Consider the following 23,804-nt stretch of genomic DNA (forward strand, 5'->3'; position numbering starts at 1 on the left):
TTCTTCATTTTAAAGATTAAGATAGTAATATCTTTTAAGATATCTCCCAGAATTGTTACGAAGAAAAATGGAATGACATGTATGAAAATGCGTACAACTATAAAAAGCTTAAGAATGTAAAATATCACTGAAAGGTGGTTTAACCAAGTACACAGTCCATTTCCTGAGGAAATCAGACTTCACTGTGTCCGTCTGGAGAGAAGTGTTAAAAATGAGGAGTTTGTGGAGAATCACTTTGGAGACCTACCTTCTACCACCAAAGGATGAATTATTTACCAGCAATATAACCAGGCATGCCAGAGAGCAAATTATTGATTTCAGGGCCCATTTCTAATTCTGTATCAGGTTCCCTTTGTCAGGGGGTAGTACATAACCCACACAGAAGGCAGAGTCAGACACAGATGTTCAGACGATTGTTTTTGAGGGAGGAGATAATCAGGAGCTGGCATTTTGATAAAAATAATAACTAACACACATGGTCCTGCTCCAGCTGGATCTTTAACCTGAATCCACACATTTAAATTTTAACCTGCTGAGCTCTAGGAAAGAGATATTTTTGTTATATTTTTACCCCTGAGGAAAACGGTGGTGAGGAATTTGATGACTCGCTTAAGGCCAAACAACCAATAAATGCAGAGGACACGATCTGAACTAGCATCCCCTGATCTCAAAGCCTGTGCTTTTCTCCATTGAGTTGCTTGGATTTTTATTTTTACATTTATTCACCCCAGGTCAATTTTAAAGGCCTTAAAAAATTACTGGAGAATAGAAATCTACATTCAGTACTTCCGAGGCCCCATCTCCCTCTGTGGCCAATTACACCCCTAGATTTGCTTTGATGGACATTTCCTAAAGAGTAAATGATCCTCCCTTATTATCATTAGGAGGCCCTTTCTGGTGTGTGCTCTGGGACCATGGGTCCACAACTGCTATGATCCTGGGGAGGTCCAGCTTCTTAGCCCTTGGGAAGATAAATGATTTAACTCTTCACACCAACATGGATTTGATATTCTTGCACAGTGCCACTTAAAATGCAGGACCTGTTGAGTTAGCTAATCGATTAAAAAGAGAAAAGATATTTATTCTTTGTTCATCTGACAATGTCCCATGCCTTAATCCTGTTAAACCACAGAGCCACTATTTAAATCTCGTTCCAAATCCTATTTCCAGAGTTGTGATGTTTGTGGGTGTCCGTGTCTTTGAAGGTGTGGCAATAAAAACCAGAAGCTTGATTTTCAAATCCATCAGTATACACAAGAAACAAAAAGCCATGGAATTAGCACACCCAAAGGACAAAGAATTTAAAAAAATTACCCACACAAAGCCCAACCAGGAGGTGACCCCTTTTTATTGGACTAATTACAAGGAAATATAAAAGGGCAAGCTTTTATTAATCAAGCTTTTTTCACTCAGCCATGAAGAACTACTAGGCGGGAAGAAAGCAAAGAGACAGGGTGTTAATGTAAGCCTAATAATTAAATTCAGAATCAAGTAGATCAGAGGGAAGGGTGTAAATGGAAAAGTCAGGTGGAGGTAACAATTGGAATCTTAATCCTTTATAAAACTACATGATTGTGGAAACAAAAAGAGAAATGGAAAGCTGTCAAATATATGTATTTTTAAAGTACCAAAAAAGGAGGTTACATTTAAGAGAAAAGTGAACAGTGACCAAAAAATACCACCGAGGCATTTTGGAGCATCTTGCCTTCCAGAGCATGAAGTCCTTTCCTACAAAAATCTCTTCTATTTATTTTCATATCATCTCTCTGAAATATATAGGCAAGAGCAGGCATGAGGGACTCAATCTTGCCCCAGATCAGAAAATTAAGAGAGTGACAGACGAGGCCCCCAATCTCTGAAATTCAGGTCAGTATTCTACGATTATCCTTCAAATATTTTGTTGAGTATAATAATAAGCAGAGAAACGGTAGAGATGATGTACGTAATGTCTAAAGATGTTTCTAACATGAAAAAAATTCTTGTTGCTCTCTGAATCTGAGTATTTCTACTTTTTAAAAAATACTGAATAACGAATAGGAAACAGCCATGAAAAAGTGGAAGGGAAACCATCAAAGTCAGGAGACAGAAGGTCTAATCCCAGCTCAAATTCGCTGTGCCAACTTGGACAACATTCTTTAAACTCTCTGGGCCTCAGTTTTCCTACAGATAATACAAGGATGTTGAGATTACTCATTTCATTGATCAATATGCCCCGGGCTGACTGTCCCATGTACCGTGAGGGAAGCCAGGAAATGATGGTCCTCCCAACGGAGGGTTTGCCATCTGCAGATGAAAAAGTGGGAAGATCATTACACATAGGCAAACAAATGAGGAGAGTAAACCAAATGATAAGGATGGTAATTCGGTTCATACGGCGGCATTGGATCAGGGGGGAAGAAGAGGCTGCTGGGATGGGAGACTGTAGGGAAGACTTTGCACAGAAGAGATTTCTTAATCTGAGTCTTTCGGAATGAGTTTCTTTTGTGATCAAGGTGTTTTGAAAAACATAAGTTCAGTGTGGCTGGAATGTAGGGTCCATGGCTGATGGGAAACATTTAGGGAAAGCGAAGTGGAAAAGGAGGAAAAGAGTCATCTTGCAAAGGGTCTCATAAGTTGCTCTAAGGGCTCTGGACATGTAAACGATGGCAAGGTACTGGCAGAGCTGTACAGAAGAGCAATCCTCTTTGCATTTTACAAACATCATTGTAGGCATGGTGAAGACTGCATACAGCAGGGCGTAGAAAGAATCAGAATCCAAGGAGACCATTAGGAGCTCAGGTTAATACTTCAGGCAAGAGATGGGATGAAGAAGAGTCAACACAGCCAAGAAATATTTAGAAAGAGGAATGCTAGACTGGGTGATCAAATAGATGTTGGTTTTGACAGAGCTGAAGTTACTGTGAGGCTTCTGGCTTGGGTGATTGTGTGGGTGGAGAACAGGAAGAAAACTGGGCCTGGAGGAGCTGAACAAATAGATTCTTTTCCAGTGCTAAGTCTTTTCATGGAAGAAAGGGGTCAGGGTACTTGGTGTTTTGGGAAAAGACGCCTTTGGGTATTAAGATCTATTTATTTAGTTGAGGTTGAGTGTCTCACCAAGCAGCCCTGGGCTGGACATATACCGGGACAGGTGGCATCATTTTATGATGGGCTGTTGATAGCATACAGAGGTGGGGCAAAAGGAAGGGACGGAAACTCACAGTAGTAAGTTTGCACGCTGAGGACACGGCAGGCTCCCTTCAGGGGTACCGTGATAGTTTCTGTCTGATTTACCTGTGGGTACGTACGCCTCATCAATCTTAATAATCCTTTCTCCACAGAGTAGCCAGAGTGAGCCTTGCAAATATACACATATCTGGTCATTTCATTCTCCTCCCGTGGTCCCGTTACACTCAGACCACAGGCTGCAGGCTTCTGTCCCAGCCAAGCTCTCCGCCCTTACCTTGTTTCACCTGCTCCTTACTCCCTTTTTTATGTTCCTTGAATTTTCCAAATGTGTTCCCATCCTAGGGCCTCTGTGTGAGTTGTTTCGAGCACCTGGGCCATTTCCCCCAGCTGGCTCCTTTTCATGCATCTTCCAGCTTGTGTGTCTCCTTCTTTCCAGAGGTTTTTCTCTGACCAAGCCCCTGGGCTGGCTTTCGTCTCCGATCATCCCCCCGTTACACTTTCATCAGAGCACTTATCACCTCCAGACATTTGTTAGTTATCTATCTTACTCGACTCCACGGTAAGCTCTGTGAGATCACAGGCCCGTTTGTCTTATTAAATACAGTGTCCCCAGAGTGCTGAAAAGTGGCCAGATCATTGCAGGTGCCATAATTTCACTGAATAAGGGAACAAATGAATGAACACAAATATTCTAGAAAAGTGATGATGTTATTGAGTACAAGACAAAAAACTCACAAAACTTCTGGCAGTTTCAAAAGTGATCAGGTTTGCAAGTGACGTAGAATGTAAATACTTAAATGGTAACTTAAAATAAAATTCAAGCTAAGAAAAAGAACAAAAATGGCAAGCAAGTACGTAAAGGCCCACCAGGCAGGTAGGGCAGAAAAGAGATTCAGCTAATGCGTTCTAGGGCAGCAGTTGGGTTTAAAATAAACAAGCAACACAGGACCACTCTGCTTCCTATCCTCATTTTCTAAAAGGTCTTGCTGATGTCTTCTGGTCTTTTCTGAAGCCTTTTTTTCCCCCCGAAAACCATCATCACAATGATCCACAACATTCAATCAAGTCTCCCATTCAGGAGAGGAGAAGAGGGGCTGATGTATAAACTCACACAGATATTCTCTTCGTCTCTTCTCACCTTTCCATGCCAATATGCTTTGCTTTAGCGCCCCAGGAGGTACCCTCCACATAGGCTACAATGTGAAGAGTGCCCCCTGGGTTTGTGCAATATGGCCGTCCTGGAAAGAGAGAATCGCCAGCCAAGTGTGGCAGCACAACATTCCTGGCTGCCTAGGCTTCCTTATGAGGGAGGATTTTCTGTTAAAAATGTCCTGGCAAGACAAAAAAAATTGTCACTGCTATGTACAACGAGTTTCTAATAACCAAAACGAAAATGGGCTACATTGTATATTATTCTTGAGGCTGGTGCTGCATTGGTTGTAGGTTTTGGCATAACTCAGGGGAATCTCCGGGTCCCTTCCTCTCAGTGGTATTCCTGGGGCTCTCTGCTCCCATCTCAACGGTCTCCCTGCTACCTGAGCTTTCTTGAGACACAGGAGTGCGTCAGACACAAAATTCAATGAAAATGTAGTCTTCGAGGAGCTCCCAAGGTAATATTTGAAATACATGGCATGGATTATGGAAAAGACACTCTCTATTAGCCAAAATAATAAGGACTCCTCCAAATAATTGAGATTGCATGGTACAGAGGACTTCCAATGACTTCCAAACACTTAACAGACGGTTTCATGATCAATAACAAGGCTATTGTCCACAAAAATAGAAAAACCCACGAGGGTCAGCAAAATCTCATAGGAAATATTGGCACAGTGCCAACGGGAAGGGGAGAGAATGAGTCTAGTCCCACTTAGAGGCAGAGACTGAGTCAACTGGCAGCATTTCCGCTACATGATGATTCTACTTCAAAGTCTCCTCTCAAGATCACTCCATGAGCTTTCACAGTACACCCTCCATTTACCAACTTCTACCTCTAGGTGGCAGCAACTTCCTTCTGTTCTCAACACCCTCGCCTTTGGCCTTTGCTTCCTACCTTCAATACAATTCCACACTTCTCTTTCTCAAAAAAACACTTCACAGCCTGTAAAGTTTGGGGAAGATTACTGTAAGCCACTTGCACTGTAAGAAATCAGTCCATTCTTTCGGTTAAGCTACAGGGTTCTTCAAAGAGTACGAAATAAGAAAAACAAATACCGTATGCTAACACGTATATATATGGAATCTAAAAAAAGAAAGGTTCTGAAGAACCTAGGGGCAAGACAGGGATAAAGACGCAGACGTAGAGAATGGACTTGAGGACACAGGGAGGGGGAAGGGTAAGCTGGGACGAAGTGAGAGAGTGGCATGGACATATATACACTACCAAGTGTAAAATAGATAGCTAGTGGGAAGCAGCCGCATAGCACAGGGAGATCAGCTTGGTGCTTTGTGACCACCTAGAGGGCTGGGATAGGGAGAGTGGGAGGGAGACGCAAGAGGGAGGAGATATGGGGATATATGTATACATATAGCTGATTCACTTTGTTATACAGCAGAAACTAACACACCATTGTAAAGCAATTATACTCCAATAAAGATGTTAAAAAAATAAAAAAGAGTACGAAATAATTCAGGTCTAAAGTGAAAAATAATAGAAAGCTGTTTTCTTTCTTTCTCCAGACCTATCAACTACAAAATCTAAGGAAAGCAATGTTTCTTTTTCTTTACAGTCCTCTAAGGAAAGAAGACAATGAGTAGAGGAATGGGAAAACAGATGGAATTGGAGAGATTTCTATTTTACAAGAACATTAATTTAATCCTATGGGTAATTTAAATCATTGCTTTCTAAAGGATATAACACAATATGTCTTATGTATGAAGGCATTCCAAATATAGGGTGGAAGAGAATATTTATTAGTCACACAGAATTAGTAACATACAGAGTGTTACCCTTCTGTTTATTTGGCCTTCACAGAAACTGAAGTAAACTGGCTCCATCTGTAACCTAAAAAGCTCTCATTTCTGCTTGGATGTAACACCTGCCCTTCCTGGAGCATGTATTCACCTAATGTATCAAACCACAGTCCTACCTACCTATACTCACATGCTCAGGATTCTAAACTGTTACAGTTAAGAAGGACCCAGGAGAGTCGAAGTAACTTATAGCCTCATTTGAGATCATAATAACTGCCGGGCATGTCAAAAAAATCATCCAGGTGGTAGAAAAAGATTCCTTTTATGTGAAGTTGACATTCAACTGTGGGCTAATACCTAGGGTTTATGAAGCACTTTCTTTCAAGGTGATACTATGATGAATTGCACTCTTCCCAAGACCGAATGTGAATAGTTTGGGTCAAACACCATTCATTCATTCACTTAACAGAAATACTGGGGTGAAAAGAGAAGAAAGATCAATTTAGTGTAAGTGACAAATTTATACTAGAACCCAAGCCTGCAGACTTCAAGTCCTATTCATTTCATAGGAGGCTCCTCTATTTTATATCTTTTCGCAGTAACTGTTTTTTTCATAAATTTATTAATTTACTTATTTATTTATGGCTGAGTTGGGTCTTTCTTGCTGCGTACGGGCTTTCTTTAGTTGCGGCGAGCGGGGGCTACTCTTTGTTGCGGTGCGTGGGCTTCGCATTGCGGTGGCTTCTCTTGTTGTGGAGCGCGGGCTCTAGGCGCGCGGGCTTCAGTAGTTGTGGCTCGTGGGCTCAGTAGTTGTGGCTCGTGGGCTCAGTAGTTGTGGCTCGTGGGCTCTAGAGCGCAGGCTCAGTAGTTGTGGCGCACGGACTTAGTTGCTCCGCGGCATGTGTGATCTTCCCGGACTAGGGATCGAACCCGTTGTCCCCTGCATTGGCAGGCGGATTCTTAACCACTGCGTCACCAGGGAAGCCCTTAAGTGCGTTTGGTTTTATTTGTTTATTTTTTACTTTGTTGGCCACGCCTCGTGTCATGCGGGATCTTAGTTCCCTGACCAGGGATTAAACCCACGCCCCCTGCGGTGGAAGCGCAGAATCTTAACCACAGGACAGCCAGGGAAGTCCCAGTGTGTTTGGTTTTAAAAGCTGCTTTTTAAAATACATGATTTAAAGTAGGATTTCTGGGAAAATGGAGAGTTTGAGGGGATTAGGATCAAAAACTGTTAAGTCTCAAGAATGAAGTCTATTTTGACTAAACACTCTTCTTGTGCTTCAAACATTTAAGAGTGAGGCCGGAGAGAAGCCACTTATTTTAGTTACTAATTGCAGGGGTGCCTTCATCATCCAAAATATAAGACTGCCTCCAAGGCATAACAGTGAAGTTCAGTAACCGCCTTTACTGGTCGCTTCTAGTTTACTGGATAACAGGGCAAGCGGACGGTGCTGGTTTATGACGCATCTTCTTTCCCATCACCGTTTGGTACCAGCAGCCCCTCTTCCTTTGGGACACTCCTCCTTACGTGTGGTCGTAACAGGACTGTTAACCAAGGTAGGTACCCTCCCCACCTCGGCCAAGGGCTGGGCACCTGCGCCAGGCTGGGGCTGATCAGACTCTGACCTCCTTGACTGAGATCGAGGAGCTGGGAAACAAGTCAGCTCCCCTCGTTCTGGGCCGGCACCTGCTTCTTCAATCTTGCTTCGGGGTGCTGTCCTGCCCCCTGTGTTTCCTGAGGCCCAGCTCCTCTTTTTTTCCTTTGACTCTCGTAACCCACCTCATGTCCTTCGACAAAATTACCTTTGGCTTAAGTTAAACAGACTCAGTTTCCATTACTTCCAACAAAAGAAACTCACCTGATAAAGGAGACTAAACTGAATGAAAATTGAGACAGAGGTAATGGCTACAGACAGTGGATTCCTGCAGGGTCCTCAGCTCTCCTGCTACTGATTAGCTGAGGGTTTATGTGCAGCAGCTGGGTCTAAAACCCGTGGGATATGGGTTGGTTTTAATTGGGGGGTAAATAGGTCACACGCTATCTACTGCTCTCTTAGAACCGATTAAAAGAAATATATTCATTATGAGGATATTGGTCCTTCCTTAGGTAATCTAGTACTGTACTAAGAAATGTAACAAATAGCCAATTTGAAGGAAATTGTTAAACTTTATGCAAATCTAGGGGTCAGCTGAGAAGAATTATAGTAAGATGAGGATATATTATTTAATTTTAAATTTGCTGGTTCACTGTCCGTGTGTATACAGATAAATCTCCATGGCTGGAAAGATTATATTGGAAATATGACTGAAAAACCCAAATCAAAACAAAACTGCTGGTACCCCAAAGCATTCTCTTAAGATTTATGATCCTGAGTGGTATTCCCAGCACATTCAAGAACACATTAGGATTTTTGATTGGGTCCTAATATTAAGTCATTATTCTTTCAAATATATATATTTAGAAGTCAGCTTTGGTTAGCTAATTCTTTAGCCCAAAAATATCCACTGAAAAATACTGTAAAAGACTAAGAAAGATGGAGGCTCCTCTAGAGATATATAAAATAAGATCTTTCGTTGTTTTAATTTCATACATTAATTATAACAGAACTTGTACTGGTGCTAACAGTAGGTACATCATTTTTTTCATATTGGGACAGTTTTTTCCTTGCATTATTCATTAGTGACTCCCTAAATCCCCTTATTCTGCCTGTTTCATTACAACACAACCATTATTTTAAAGGTCTACATCTGAACAAGTTTAACAGGGAGGGGATTGTGATGGAGGGTAATGCACACTGCACACTTTAAAACTATAAAAAGCTGTAGTTTAAGTAGCTTTCCCAGTAAAATCATGATTCCTGATTGTGTGGATTTTAAATACCCTTAAGCTATATAAAACCAAGCTAAGAAACAACAATTATATGAAAAAAATATGCTACAAATCCCAGAATTACAAACAAGTCATTTTGTTTTTTCTTTTCTTCTGCTTACTTTGGATTTAATTTGCTCTTCTTTTTCTGGTGCCCTAAGGTTAAAAACTTAAAGATTATTGATTTTATAGAGACACAGACGTAGAGAACAAACGTATGGACTCCAAGGGGGGAAAGTGGCGGGGGGGTGGTGGTGATGGTGTGATGAATTGGGAGATTGGGATTGACATGTATACACTAATATGTATAAAATGGATGACTAATAAGAACCTGCCGTATAAAAAAATAAAAAATTAAAAAAAAAAAGATTACTGACTTTAGATCCTTCTTCTTTTCTAACATATGCTTTCAGTGCAATAAATTTCCTCCTAAGCACTGCTTTTTGATGCAACCTACGAATTTTGATAAGTTGTGTTTTCATTTTCATTTACAGCTGACCCTTAAACAACACGGGTTTGAACTGTGTGGGTCCACGTATATGCAGATTTTTTTCAATAAGCATGTAGTACGGTACTACATGATCAGAGGATGGTTGAACCCGTGTATGGGGAAGCACGGATATGGAGGGCTGACTGGAAAGTTATACACAGACTTTCAACTACACAGGGTCAGTGCCCCTAACCCCTGCTTGTTCAAGGGTCAACTGTAGTTAAAAGTATTTTTAAATTTCTCTTGAAATTTCTTCTTTGACCCCTGTATTACACAGAAGTATGTTGTTAAGTCTCTGTGTATTTTTAGATTTTTCCAAACAAGTCCTTTTGAATACTGAACTAATATTTCTTGGTCATGCTAAACTTAGTTAAAACAACAGAGATGTTTTAATACACAACAGTACCACACCTAGCTACAGTGCTGAGAAGATGCCACAAATAACAAGAAATGTATTGACGTGCCCAATAAGACGCTAATATGGTCCTGAGCGGCGGGTTGGTAAAAACAAATTACTAATGAACTTTTAATAGAAAAATGTCTCAGAAGTGGTGACCTTTTAGCTCAGCATGATCTTATGGCCTTAATTCTCCCACAATTAGAAAATAATTGTAGAAAATAACTTACTTTAACTTTTTTCCCCAAATCATCTTTACTGTGATTGAAGTAATACTAGACACAAAAATCAGCTGATATTACAGGAATGTGGAACACTTTTATCGACCGTTCTTGCTGAAATTCTGGGTAATAGAGAATTGAAGAAAATTAGACCAAAGGTCGTTAAGAAGGGCAATCTGAAAGACAGCATACAGGTTTAAAGTATACATAATTGTCACCAAGCTAAATTTGAGGAGGTGGTGGAAGTAACGAATTTACTAGCTGACACTGGATTATAACACCAGAAAAGATACGGATTTGGAGGGATTTTAAATGTGGCAACACTGTGGTAGTACTTTTCATTGTAATTCAGGATACAGAGAACTCACAAACCGGTTTATGATTATATAAACCACGGCCCATTTTCTCAATCTGTTATCAAACACTGGAGAGACCATGCTTCCAAACTAAATCTAAAGGCAACCTGCTGTCACTTATTTGCCAACACGTATGGATTTAAAAAAAAAAAAAAAATGAAGGCCAGGCAGGCACCCTGGGAACTGGAATTTTCACGTATTAAAGTTCAGACACAGTATCATAATTTTTGCCCCGTAAGTCAAGAAGCAGTGAAATGCTCTGGTAATTAAAATAACATAGTCAATATTATCTATAAATAATGAGCATGCAAGGATCTGCAGGATGATGAGTAAACATTTTGGCAGGGAGCAACTGCTACATATTGGAATGGAAAGCAATGTCTTTATCAGGCCTCTCTCTCCTCCTTCTTTCTCTCCCCCGTCACATCAATCTCATGGGAATTTCCCAGACAGAAGCCTTCTGCTTAGCTTGTAATGAATTAAACATCCATCTGATTTAATCTTTAGCATTTCTCTTGCTCTGCCTACAGGTAACTAACTGCCACGTAGCAGAAAGCTGACTGGACAGGAGTGCAGCGAACTGGTTTTATGCCCACATCTGACATGGAACACATTTCTGTCTTTGGACCTCCATTTCTACGTTTGTAAAAGTGAGAGGTTGAACTGAACTTGATAATGCTTACGGTTCCTTTTCAGCCCCACAGTTGATAACTACTGCATTTGGACACGCAGAACATGGGTTAGTTCTACCTGAGCTTTCTGAAAGGTTTCCAGTATCAACAACTTGAGCACCTTCCTCTATTAAGGCAAAAAGTTTAAACAAGAAGGAAATGTCCTTATTTTTATGACAAAAATCCATACTGGTTATATCCTTCACAAAGTCTCGATGAAGTCATGTCTAACATTTGCAACTATGTGCATGTAAATATTTAAGTTCATTGTAGCACAGCGTATCAAACAATAAAACATCAAAGAGTGCAAAGGCTCTTCCTGCCCTCCCCAAAACTGATGACACAGAATTTTTTCACTTCCAAATGTGAAACGTGATTCACACCCAGAATGTGTCATAATTTGCGTGGATACGCTATTAAAACTGGAGCTTCTTTTGTAGACAGCTACATGACATCTCAGGCATGCTAGTAAGAACGGAGTCATGACTGAGACTGGTGGTGGCAGCATCCGGTTGGTTAGGGAAAATTAATCCTATTTTACTAATGGCAATTCCTATTCACAATGCCTAATTTTCTCCATTATCGTATAAATAGCCCACAGTGTCTATTATGTGACACACACCTCTGTCACATAATAGCCCTACATGGATGCTTTGGGTGCAGAGTACAACCATGACTACACCATCATCAAACAACCATATACACCCAAGTCTTTGAAAACTCTGGGACTGGAGCAGGATGGAAAGAGAAATAAAGAGAATAATGAAAAGCTATAAATGAGCATATACTACATGCATGTTTTTGGAATCCTCCCACTGATCCTGGCAAGCTTGGAGCCTTAAATCAACTTCGACGTTCAGTTCAGAGATATTCCCCACCGAGCCCCTCCCTGTCCTGGTTCAACCTACACACCAAACACAGGTTCCAGATTTCTAGAATAGCTTTAGGAATAAAAGAGCTGAAAGACGACTTGGAAACAGCCACTCTCTGTGGGTTTGGTATCAGAATACAAGAGCTTCAAGCAAAAAGATCTGTGAAGAAGAAAAGCCTATCTGTACATTCAACTCTCTAATAAGACTTGCCCCATTTGCCCCCATTTGCCCCCACCAGGGAGCAAAATATTTTTTTTCCTGTCATCATATGTAAGAAAAAATACCAAATGCTCTTGAAAAGGTTCACACTGGAACAAAGGAAGGTGTGGAAGAGGAGAGCTGTGACACGTGACATAGAGAATGAAGTTCATGTGCTGAACCTCAAAGGCTTCATCAATCCTCAAATCAACAAGTATTACTAGAGCGGGATGGCAGTCAGGGGAGAGCCATTCTGATAGAGTTTATGTCTGGTCTGGATTGCTACCTCTGATTAACTGAATATCAAATGAGTTGTCCAGTGACCTCGTGTTCTCTACTGGGGTGCTAATAGATCTTGCAAGAGGTTCTTCCTGCCATTTCTTAATCCTAAAAGTTAGCAGATAGTTATAACAGACCTGGCTCTATCCTAACATCTGTCATTGGACCCTTTACAGTCTGGTGCTTTCAGCTCCTTCCTGGTTATGTATATTTTTTCAACCACATTTTCTTTCCATTGCAGCAGGTTTGTTTGTCTTGAACAGACATTCTTTTCCACACCTTTCTTCAGCTCCAAAGGAAATGCTGCCACAGGAATGAGGCCGGTGGACGGATGTTGCCTCTTGTACTGACATTGTGCAAAGAAAAACACTATTTACAATTTTAAGCCACTTTTACTCAATAATAAACAGTGGTTTGATAGTTCAACCACAGCTGTTGACATTTACAACCGTCATGCATTTCCTAGGCATAACTTACAAGTTCAAGCTTTTTCATCTTTCACTGAGGTTTACTGCTTTATGTGATGAACAGTATTTTTTAACTGATTGCACCACTTGCTGGCTTCACAGAATCACCCAACATCACTCACATATAATGTCTGCGGATCTAACTCAAGCCGGAACCAAGTTAGTGCTGAACTTGCCATCTAATTCTATAAACTATCCCAAACTTCTATTTTGCGGAGAGCAACTATCACTTTCATATCCATGGCTAGCATGAGTATTTAAAACTTCTGGATTTTCAGAGCCAATACTTCACAAAGAAATAGCAAGAGTTTATCACTTAAGTAGATGTAGATGCTGGGTGATTCACTGGGCTTCTTCCCAGCTGGGTGATTTATTTCCATACACCAGCCTCATAGTATTTATGTAAGAAAAAATTCAAGGTAGCATATGCGATAGGATTTTTAACTAAACTCATGACCCAATAATTTAGAAATGTCTCCAGGTCTTTGTATATGTGTTTCAATCAATAAAGGAAGTGCTGTGTCAACCCTCTGCTTTTCCTATTAATTCTGGGTCTTTACTCAAAAACCTTCTTCTTGGGGATGGGTTTTCTGACAATCCTCTTCTTCCCTCTATACTCTTCCCCTTCCCAACTGCTCACTCCCAAACTAGTCTTAAACAGAGCTGATTACATTCTCCTCTGAACATCATACTATGAATGTATCTCTTAGAGCATTATCCACATTTTATTATATATTATTTGTATAAGGTAATATTTATATTATATATGTGAGACATCACACACACCCCTCTCCTACAAGACAGTGAGCCCCGTAGAGACAGAAAGCATATTTTATTTATCTTTGTAATCTAGTGCCTGAGAGTGTAAATAAATGTTGCTGAATAAGTAAATGTTGAATTTTCTCAAGCCTAGTAGTAAAGATCGCTTTTGTTTTTCATGGATTATTTCTCTGGAGATAAAAGTGGTTTAAACTTACTAACCAAATACTGTGCTATGAATTACGTAGGAACAAGTTATTGTTATTCTAATACTCCAGAAAGGAAAAGTGAAGGAAAGAAAATGTGTTATGTACTCGGTGTTCCACATTTAGCCACTGAGAAATAAGGTGTAGAAACTGGATTTCATACCTGACAACGTGGTACTCTACCCATCAGCTTATGTCACTCACTTGAACAGTTCATATTCTCTATTTGTAATAAAGTTTCTTTAGCACAATATGCTTTGGACTAAGAAGGCATATCAGTTCCGTGCAGTCAAAAAAGGGCCTGATTTCTCCCTTTCCTTTTATGTAATGGCAATCAGCCTTGTTACCCTCTCAGCTTTCCAGGTTTGACAGGGAACGGTATGCTTTAGTGACTGTGAGAAACCATGAGGGACGCCCCAGCTTTTAGGGAGTGTGTAAGCAAATGGCTGTTTCCTCTGTACTCCATTTCCCACTCTGTGAAAAAGAAAAGCATAATATTTAACATCACCAAGCTACTGTGAGGGTTAATTAGATTTAATGGGGGAAGGGAGGAAAGCTGATTAGGCACTATTCAAAGTCAAAGAATCATTATTTTGTGTCTAAAAATAATCCTGATTTAGGAGTAAAATTAATTTGGAAGCTCAATCTTTGGTAATCATCTTCCCATACCTAAAAAAAAAAAAAGCCATAGTTTTTAATCAAAATCCCATTCTAAGTGCAATTCAATGAAGTAAAAGAATGGAGACCTGTGAATGTCCATTCACCTTTGAAGTAAGACAGTACACAGATCAGTTCTTTCTTTTTCTTTTTTCTTTTCCCTACTTCCCTCCCTCCCTTCCTTTGCTCCTTCCTTCCTGTTTTTGAAGATACGCTGTGTGTGGAAGGTTAATTTTGGAGAATGGAGTAACGTAAACAAGTACAGATTTTAAATCTACATTGATTTTTGTTCGTTTGTTTCATATGAAACATTTGTGAAACACTTTAAATTCCCTCTTTAAGGAATCAGTAATCAATGTTCTGTGGTTGAAATAACTCTTCAGGTCATATCTGATAAGTTCCATCTCTATTTTTGTTCAAGAACTAGTCAGTCCACCTAGAGGGGTGGGATACAGAGGGTGGGAGGGAGACGCAAGAGGGAGGAGATATGGGGATATATGTATTTGTATAGCTGATTCACTTTGTTATAAAGCAGAAACTAACACACCATTGTAAAGCAATTATACTCCAATAACGATGTAAAAAAACAAACAAAAAAAAGAACTAGTCAGTGAAAGAAGATCTTTGTATTCCCCAAATTAAAAAACAAATCCCTTGATATTTAAGGCTAAGGTCAGAAAAAGGGCATCTAAACAGTAATCATCATAATTAATTTAATAGATTAATTTACTATGAAAATCTTCACGAGAAGTAGAAGCTGGTACCTGAGAAAAATCCGAGTTGTTGTCTAAATCTTACTAAAAAAGTGTCTTCTAAAAATGGGAAACATTCTTTAAAAATGTAACAGTTGATAATCCTTGGAAACATGCCATATCTGTTAGGAAAAAAAATGTTGCACTCAGTTTTTGGTGAGTGAAGACGCTTTGGCTGGAAAGGAACTCTATTCCTGTTTGTTTAGAATTTTCCAAAGCAAAGGGAAATAATGTAGTTCAGTCAGTAGAAATGAATTCTCTACAGAGAAAGCAGGAATAATTCTCTTTCAACACAGTCCTATTAAAAATTCCCATAAGACTTATAAATTCTCATCACCTAGACTGTATACTCACCAAGCAAACTTCTGATTATTCATTCGATTTCCCCGGACCCTTGATACTGGGGACGGATGTACCCTGTAGGAGATGAGAGTAATCCAGTCATTGAAAAAGCATTTTCCTGATTATAAATGAACAAATAAAAAGTGATCTGGCTTATAAATGATCTCTTTTAGATTTGCTTAATATAAAATGCCCCAGAACTTGAGCACCTCTTAGTAAATGGATGCAGTTAAATTCCTATGCCTACAGACCAGCAGTCAGTCTCTCTCTTTCCTTCTGCACCACTTTTAACATAAAAAGTGTTTGTCACAGTGTTGACTGTGAAGACCCCCCCCCCGCAAAACAGGACCAGTTTTAGTAAGTTGATTCATTCATTCAGTCCAACAAAAAGTTACTGCTGCCTACCTAATCCTTGCCAGGTTTAGGAGTGCATAAAGGTAATGTAAGGTCTGGTGCTGGCCCTCAGTGAGCCCTTTCTGCTACCTGTTTCCATAAGGAGGACACGAAGAGACAGTCTAAGTATACACTCCCTCAGTCAACTTCCAGATTTAAAGCCCTGAAAAGCAAGATAATGAAGGGGATCAGTATACGCCACCCCGAAATACGCTACTGAGGCATAAGGATTATTTTCATTTGAAGGCAACCACAAACACAAACAGGAGGAGGAGCTCTCTACCTTCCCTTTATATGCCTAAAAGCAGGGCATACATTTCCCTTTTGTAAAGGAAATTTTCATTTTGAAAGGCGTTCCCTCCCCCACCCCATACCAGGAAGCGGAGTACAATGTACAACTCTTATCACCAAAAATGGTATTGAGATGAGCTGACATAAACAACCCTTATTTACCATTAGTTTCCCCCATACATTTCCTAGTCACCTTCCTAAAATTTAGCCCCCCTAGACTTCCAGACTCCCTTTTCTTTTGACAAGGCACGTCTCTACAATTTATTACCCTTTGTTAAAACGGTATATAAGCTTCAAATTTTAACCACCCCTTTGAGTTACTCACCACTGAGTATTCCTGCATGCATGTATGCATGCATGTTTTATGTATAAATAAACTGTTTTGATTTTTATTACTCTTGCTAATCTATCTTTTGTCAGTTTAATTTGCAGGCCCCCAGAGCCCGAACATGAGAGGGTAGAGGAAAAAAAAATTTTTTCCCTCCCCTACAATAACTTCATCCAACTGTCCAGGCACAGAATCTGTGGGAATGGAGGAGAAAGGATAGGTGAATAGTTATTTCTAGGAGGAAGGTCTTCTAGATGTGATACTCTCCAGCCGGGCTTTAAAGAAAACAAAGTCATTTCAAACCTTTAGCTAAATTATGGGGAAAAGATAGTAAAGACTATATTGTTTTACAAGCTTCCAGGGTTGGAGTCATCCACTGGAAATAGTTGAAATTTCTAGGAACTGCTAATATCTTCCAATCAGGAGCTAGCTGCTGAACCTCCATGAACCTCCACCTCTTTGTGGGCCACTTACCGGCAGCACAATTTGCTCTACTTCCTGTCCTTGTGGACACCTTCCTGCTTCCTAGTAAAGTACCTATCTTTACTAGGTACTTGTGAGATCTAGGCAGTCGTTAAGCTTGTGTTATCTTTACCCTTTATGTCTCAGACATTATTCTATTTACAAGACAAGAAACAAAACGGGGATTTTAAATTGGTCTTAAAGTCCAGTTAGAACCAAGAGCCCCAAGGTTGATTAGAATCCCAGTTCTCCACAGTTGTTCAGCGAGTGAGAATCATTTCAAAACGGACAGTACAGTTATAGCCCCTCAGAAGGGCCAAATGCAGTCTTTCCGTAAATCCAGAGCCAGGCTGCACTTTGCACTCAGAAGGCTTATTTCTTCCAACATCCCTTATTAACATTCTTTTCCTCACAGCACTTCTCAATGGATTCTGCAGCTGAGCTGCTCAGCCCAGATTTTCTGCTCCGTATGGGGGAGGGGTTGTTAATTATGCAGAAAGATGGAGAGAGGCCAGACAGCCCCTCTGGTGAACTGTCTCATTCGAGCACGGCCCACTTCCTGCTGTTTTGCAGCCACAAGGATCACCTGTTGGTCCTGGCATCTGGCCACAGGGGGGCCTATCGGAAATGACAGACTCAGCTAGAAATGAAAGCCAGCTCATATTCCAGTACCCCAAATTGGGGAGAGAGAGAACAAACACGCATTAAAAATGTGTAAGAATTATACACAAGGTAGCAAGACTCATTTTTTTTTTTTGCTTTCTTTTTTCTTTCAGTCTGTCTGTTTGAAACAAAGTCATCAAAATGGAATTGTGAGCCAAAAACTGTCTCTCCAGTTAAAGTTCCCTGACCTAAGGGAAAAGGCAGGAAATCCTCTTGAACCTTGCCTACATACCCCCTGGGGTGTCAGAATCCTACTGCCTAAATAAAATGTGAAGGAGTAATGGCCCACATACTCGCAGTTCTTTAATTCACTCTGCATCCTTTAAATGTTTACCTCATGTTGCTTCCTCCTTAACCCTATTTCTAGTCATCATGATAATTCCACCAGGTGAAGTTTGATGATATAAGTACTGATGCTTCTCACTGCATATATCAGTGGGAAAAAATGGGTCTGTTTAACCTATAATTACAATATTCTCTAAGTAATTGTATCTTTTAGCAAAACTTCATTGATCCATAGATCAAATATTGTAAGTTGATAATTTCTGTAATTGTTTAACAGTCTTCAAAGAATTCCTGATTGTGTGTGTATGACCAAATAATTATAAGGTTTCTTGAAATGGTAAAACAAGAAGGGTTTTTTCCCTTCCCAAAGTGAGTAAATTGATAACCTGGAGCTTACTTTATCTGATAAAGTAGACCGTAAAGGTTTGCCTTTCAGCTACTCCCCAATTTCATTTCTGCAAAAGAATATGCAGTGTTTCTGTGAGCTCTGTCTTTAAATTGTGACACTTTTTGCCTTCGTCTACCTTCTTTCCACATATAGCAGCTAGGCAGGTAGCAAAGTCAAAACCCCAGTAGGAGAAACCACCATCTAATCTGCATGTCATGCATTATTCATGACCTCCTGATTTCTGCACCTGCATCTAGGCAGGAAGCTTGCAGGGAGTGTTCATTATTCTTCTCTTAGCCTCACACAGGCTCGATTACTGCTAAGCCACTTTGTTCTGTAAGTAAGGGTTTCAGGCCTCAGTACTAACCGCTGGATATGGAAAGAAAAAAAAAAAAAAAATCACCAGGCTGAAGAAAAGGGCAATCTTGGTTGTTGTATAACATGTATTCAATCCTACAATGTGCTCTTCCGAGACTGACAGTTCAGGTCAGATGGAAATGCTCGCATTTGGTAATTTACATTACACAGAAAAAAAGGAAGCTATAACATTAAGGCCATGTACACCAACTGTTCTATTTATATACACTTACTCATCTGAGGCAGACAGCATGTTTATAATTTTACCCAACACAAGGCTTAATTTAGCTTTTCTGCTTAGCATGTGAGAACTTTTTAGATACCTTCATACAAAAATGATTCTTCCTTCTCTGGGTATAAGCACTAAAGGACCCGACCCTCCAATCTTGTATTTTAATGACTAACATTTATAGTTAATCAAGGGAATATGACCGGTCTGTTTTTCAATGTTTTCCTGAACCTACCCGAATGGCTGGTGGCCGGCGGCGGGATGTGAAATCCCGATCCCCAATGCAAATTATTGATCACAGATGAACTGCTGGGAAGGGCGCCCATCCTACCTTTTTACTATCCCCATAGCAGAAAAGCTGTGACAATTTAAATCCAATCTTACAGCCCCCAGTGGAATCAGGATGAAGCGGTAAAGAGTACAAACTGTGTAGCTGCCTGGGATTGAATTCCGGCTCCACCATTTTACCAACAGTGTCATCTTAGGGCAAGTTACTTAACCTGTCTGCCCTTCTGTTTTCTCATTTCTGCACAAATGGAGGCAATGATAGTGGCCACCTCCTAGGTCTGTGCGATTTAAATGAGTTCATAGTTTTAAAGTGTTTGGAACAGTGCTTGGTACCCAGGAAGCAGTTAATACATGTTAGCTATTATCATTAGCAGTGCCGATTGGATTGGAAAGGATGGGGAAGATGGAACTGGAATATCCAGTTAATTCCAGGGGGTTGAGATAAATGTGCTCTACAGAGCCTGCAGTCTTGACTACTACGCTTATATGACTTCACTAAAGGCGAGGAAATAGCAAAGAGAAATAAACACCCATAGAGTAACATGAGCCAAATACTGTGGTTTCTAAGGTATGACTTCCTCTCTGGCACCTCATTTTATCTTCTTTATTAGAAGACCTATCTTCTGTTTACTAAACTGGATAGTATTTCAGCTGTATCCCATTCAAGAACAAGTCAGTAATCATAGGAATAAAGTCATCCCCATTACTAAGCCTCTGTTAGGTGCCAGACACCATGCTTAGTTCTTTAGCCACATTATCTTATTTTCTCCTCATATCATTAGTATCCACATTTTACCTTTGAGAAAAATAGGTTTAGAAGAGTTAGGTAAGTTGCCAGAGTTGCACAGAAAAAAGCAAACTCAGAACTTGGACACAGGCATGTCTGACCTGTCTTCCTCCAGATTATCATCCAATACTTATAAACTCATGTATATTCCCTCCTCACTACCCCAGAGGATGCAATAAAGTGAATCAGCACCAGGGGCCTTAACGAGACTTAGCATTCGTTTAAGCCCAACCGAACATTCTATAGTATAAGTAGATGCAAAGCGAATGTACTGGTTTTCCTGGCCTAAAATTGGCACCGGGCTAAATATTAAGCCTTCGGGGACTCACCAGAAACAGAGCCACAGTCATATACTTTGTTCTCCCTTTAACTCTTTATGAAAATTCCGCGTTATTTGTGTTGCCATTTAAATACATAATGTAAAACACATGTAAGTTTTTGATGGTAAAATGAATCCACCTCCTCACTTCCCATTTTTTCTAGAACCCAAACCAGTCCAGTTAGGGACCACACGTGTCTGATGAAACCATCGATGTCACGGTCGTCAACGGCCTCCATGTTTTCAAATCTACTGGTTAAGTCTCAGTCCTTATCTTCTCAAATTCTCCACAGTGACTCACAGAACTGATCACTCCATCCTTGAAAAACTTTCTCTACTCGGCATCAGTGACATTGTTCCAGCCTTCTTACTCCTCTTCTTTTTTTCCTTTGCCTAAGCCTCTTCCTCTCATTCTTTTGAGCTCTAAATATTGGTATGGCCTGGGGATCATTTTTCCCATGACCTTTCTCTGCCCTGTTTCAGCTCACTCCCTAGATGAAGGAATCTCCAAAATAGCTCCCCTCACCCCCTTGATGATTTCGTCCCATCCACAGGCCTTAGATACCATCCATATAACAATGACTCCCAGATTTCTATCTCCAGCCCTAGCCCCATATCAACACCAGACTCAGGGTTTTCAGCCCCGACCAACCTTTCCCTTAAAAAATAAAAGGTGTTCCTTTTCTTATCTTCCCAGGCTCAAAACCGGCACCATCATTCACCCAGTTGCAGCCCTGAAATAATATTTGAGCCATTTCATGCTCTCATGCCCCATAGGTTAGAGAGGCTGCTTAAATGAGAAAAATCAGAATAAATTATTATTTCAAAGACCAATAAAATATTTATTGTAACAAATTACTCATCTAGTAAGATTAGAGATTTTCATTACAAGATAATAAGAAATTATTATATATACATATTTCCTATTCTTAAATTCACTGTTTTCTGTTATGTGATAAAATGAGTTGCCCATACTTTCATCCATAAATTGATCCAATTATTTGACAAAATACACACTTTAACAACTCAGTTTACTATATTTGGGGAAGAAAAGATTAATCTCTAAAAAACTCCATGATTATTCTTAAGATTCAGAATTTTCCTATGTAGAATCACATGAAAGATAATTTTAAAGTAATTCTTGGTATTGCTGCCTTCTGACACACAGTTGTACTGAATACAAGTTCTCATGATTATTCAGGTTGGTTTGGATGTTTTTATCATAATACACACACACACACACACACACACACACACTACACTTGACCAAATAAAAATATAAGCATGACTCCAGTATTTAAACTAAGTGGGCCCTTTTTATTCTCAGTTTTCATCAAGTCAGTGATTAGATGACCATTAGGAATGCCATATATTTTCTAAGAGTTCTTTTTCCCTCCCATTGTATTTAATTCTCTCTATGCAGAGCCATTGATGTTATTTTCAGAAGAGTAGGCTGAATTTAAACATCATACAGAATTAATGTGATCATTTCTTCACAGTTAACTTTAACAGTATAAATTTTGTTAAAAATATAGTGCTTTGAAAGGAAAAACATGAATTTCTGCTACACATCAACAGAATGAGAAATTCTAAAAAGGGAACATTTGGTTGGTATAATTACATCACATTAATTAATGCCAGGTTCATCTCCCAGCATCCCCACTTGCTCTCTCTGTGGCAGTGACACTGAAGATTCTCCTTCTTCCCTTGTCCCCTGGTTAGCGGATGCTCAACTCTAAGAAGCCGTCCCCAACCTCCAGGTCTAGGCCAAACTGCTCCAAGTTCTCACAGCCCAGGATACTTAGCACACATTAACTAAAGATTACAGTTGTTTGTACGTTTAGTTTATTTTGTCTGCCTCTCCAAGTAGATGATATGCTCTAAGGGGACAAGGGAGCTTTTCTCTTTTCACTCACTGTCATTAACTCCTTTACCTGCCACAAAGTGGGCACCCAATAAATAACTGTTGGAGCATTAGCCCTATTTCCCTACTAGACCAGAACTTCTAGGATGGGTGGCAATGGCTATGTCTAAGTCACCACTGCATCCTCAGAGCTTAGCAAAATGTATGATACAGAGTAGGCATATAATAAATACTTGTTAAGCAATGAGATGTAGAAAAAGGATAAAACATTTTAGATTTACAAATCTGAGCTATGTTACTGAGCACCTCCAGAGCACCTAGAGCTTCAATAATTGATCAATGTTAACTAAATCCAACACATTTCCCTTAACAGCTACTACCCATGAAGTCTTGCACTGTGGGCTAAGACAGGATCTCTGCCCTCAGGCAGCTTGCAGTCTAGTTTAAATAAAGAGGGAGCAACTACCATAAAATAGGGTAGGAAAATTAAAAGGGATTTCAAGTTTTATTGGAGGGAAGAAGAGGTTAGAATTAATTCAAACTGTAAAATTACAGAGAAGGTTTTGAGGAGAAGACCTTTAGGCTGGGCATGAAGGAAAAGTAAAAATGTCATCATCAGAAGTGAATGACGGTAGGAAGATACTCCAAGAAGAGAAGCGTGAATTGAAGGTGTGAGGTGAATAAAAAGATATGCCTGGAAGGGAGAGTTTCTTAGAAAAATTGGGGAAAGCTGAGCTAGAATGTTAAGGCAGGTGTAGAACACAGATCAAGAAATGAATGTCTGAAAAGGAATCAGTAATCGGGATAGTCAGTTGTGGAACAATATCAATCTTTCCTCTACTGGACAAAGCAATGTATATACTTCATGTATATTTTTAATTTAAGCAACATTTATTGCATACCTAGTATTTACTCATGAATTCAAATATTACTTGAGCATCTATTATGCCAGACACTGTTCTAGGCTCTTAAGCATGGTGAACTGTGTTAGGGGAGAGGATATTACATCTATTAAAACATGATTCCTGACATCAGGAAACGTACAGCACGGCAAGAGTTTAGACAAATGATTGGCCATCAGGGTGCAGTGTGATAGCTGGCCATGGGAGCAGATAAAAAGGGCATCAGAATTAAGCTTTGGAGCAGACACAGACGTTTTCCTTGGATTATAAATATGGTAAGTTTTAAAGGAAAAGTTTTCAGCTATGGAAGAGGAAAGGGGCATCCAAAGATATGAAGAGGCATGGAAGGGTAGAAATAGCCATAGCAAAACTACAAATTGTTCAGGGTGCCAAGGGCTGGCAGGTCTGGAGGGGGAGGAGATTATGTAATAACAGGGAACCCTGGAGATTCCCCACATATGGATGGGAAGTTGAGTTTCATGACTCAGTTTAGGCTCATGTGATCTCACGACCAAGATTAAGAGACTTGATCTTCTCTACCCTTCCCTCAATGCCAGAAAAGCCAAAAATAATCTGTTTCTCCTCCAGTATTACCTTGGGCAGTAAATGGCACCAACCACAATAGCGTCAAAGA

At 39.9% G+C, this 23,804-nt stretch overlaps 1 protein-coding gene across 8 annotated transcripts in view; it reads right to left on the reverse strand.

The window, feature by feature from the left end:
• The window catches only part of KLF12 (KLF transcription factor 12), a 460,572-nt gene that overhangs the window by 60,653 nt on the left and 376,115 nt on the right, over positions 1 to 23,804 (reverse strand). For 7 of the 8 annotated variants that reach the window (XM_068526890.1, XM_068526894.1, XM_068526888.1 and 4 more), the window contains one exon: positions 15,627 to 15,689. The exons of the other annotated variant lie outside the window; for it this stretch is intronic. In XM_068526890.1, coding sequence (XP_068382991.1) covers positions 15,627 to 15,689 — 63 coding nt within the window. The remainder of the gene's footprint in view (positions 1 to 15,626; positions 15,690 to 23,804) is intronic. 8 annotated transcript variants of the gene reach the window in all.

This window comes from Eschrichtius robustus, chromosome 18, assembly GCF_028021215.1.
Source record: "Eschrichtius robustus isolate mEscRob2 chromosome 18, mEscRob2.pri, whole genome shotgun sequence".
NCBI classification, from domain to species: domain Eukaryota; kingdom Metazoa; phylum Chordata; class Mammalia; order Artiodactyla; family Eschrichtiidae; genus Eschrichtius; species Eschrichtius robustus.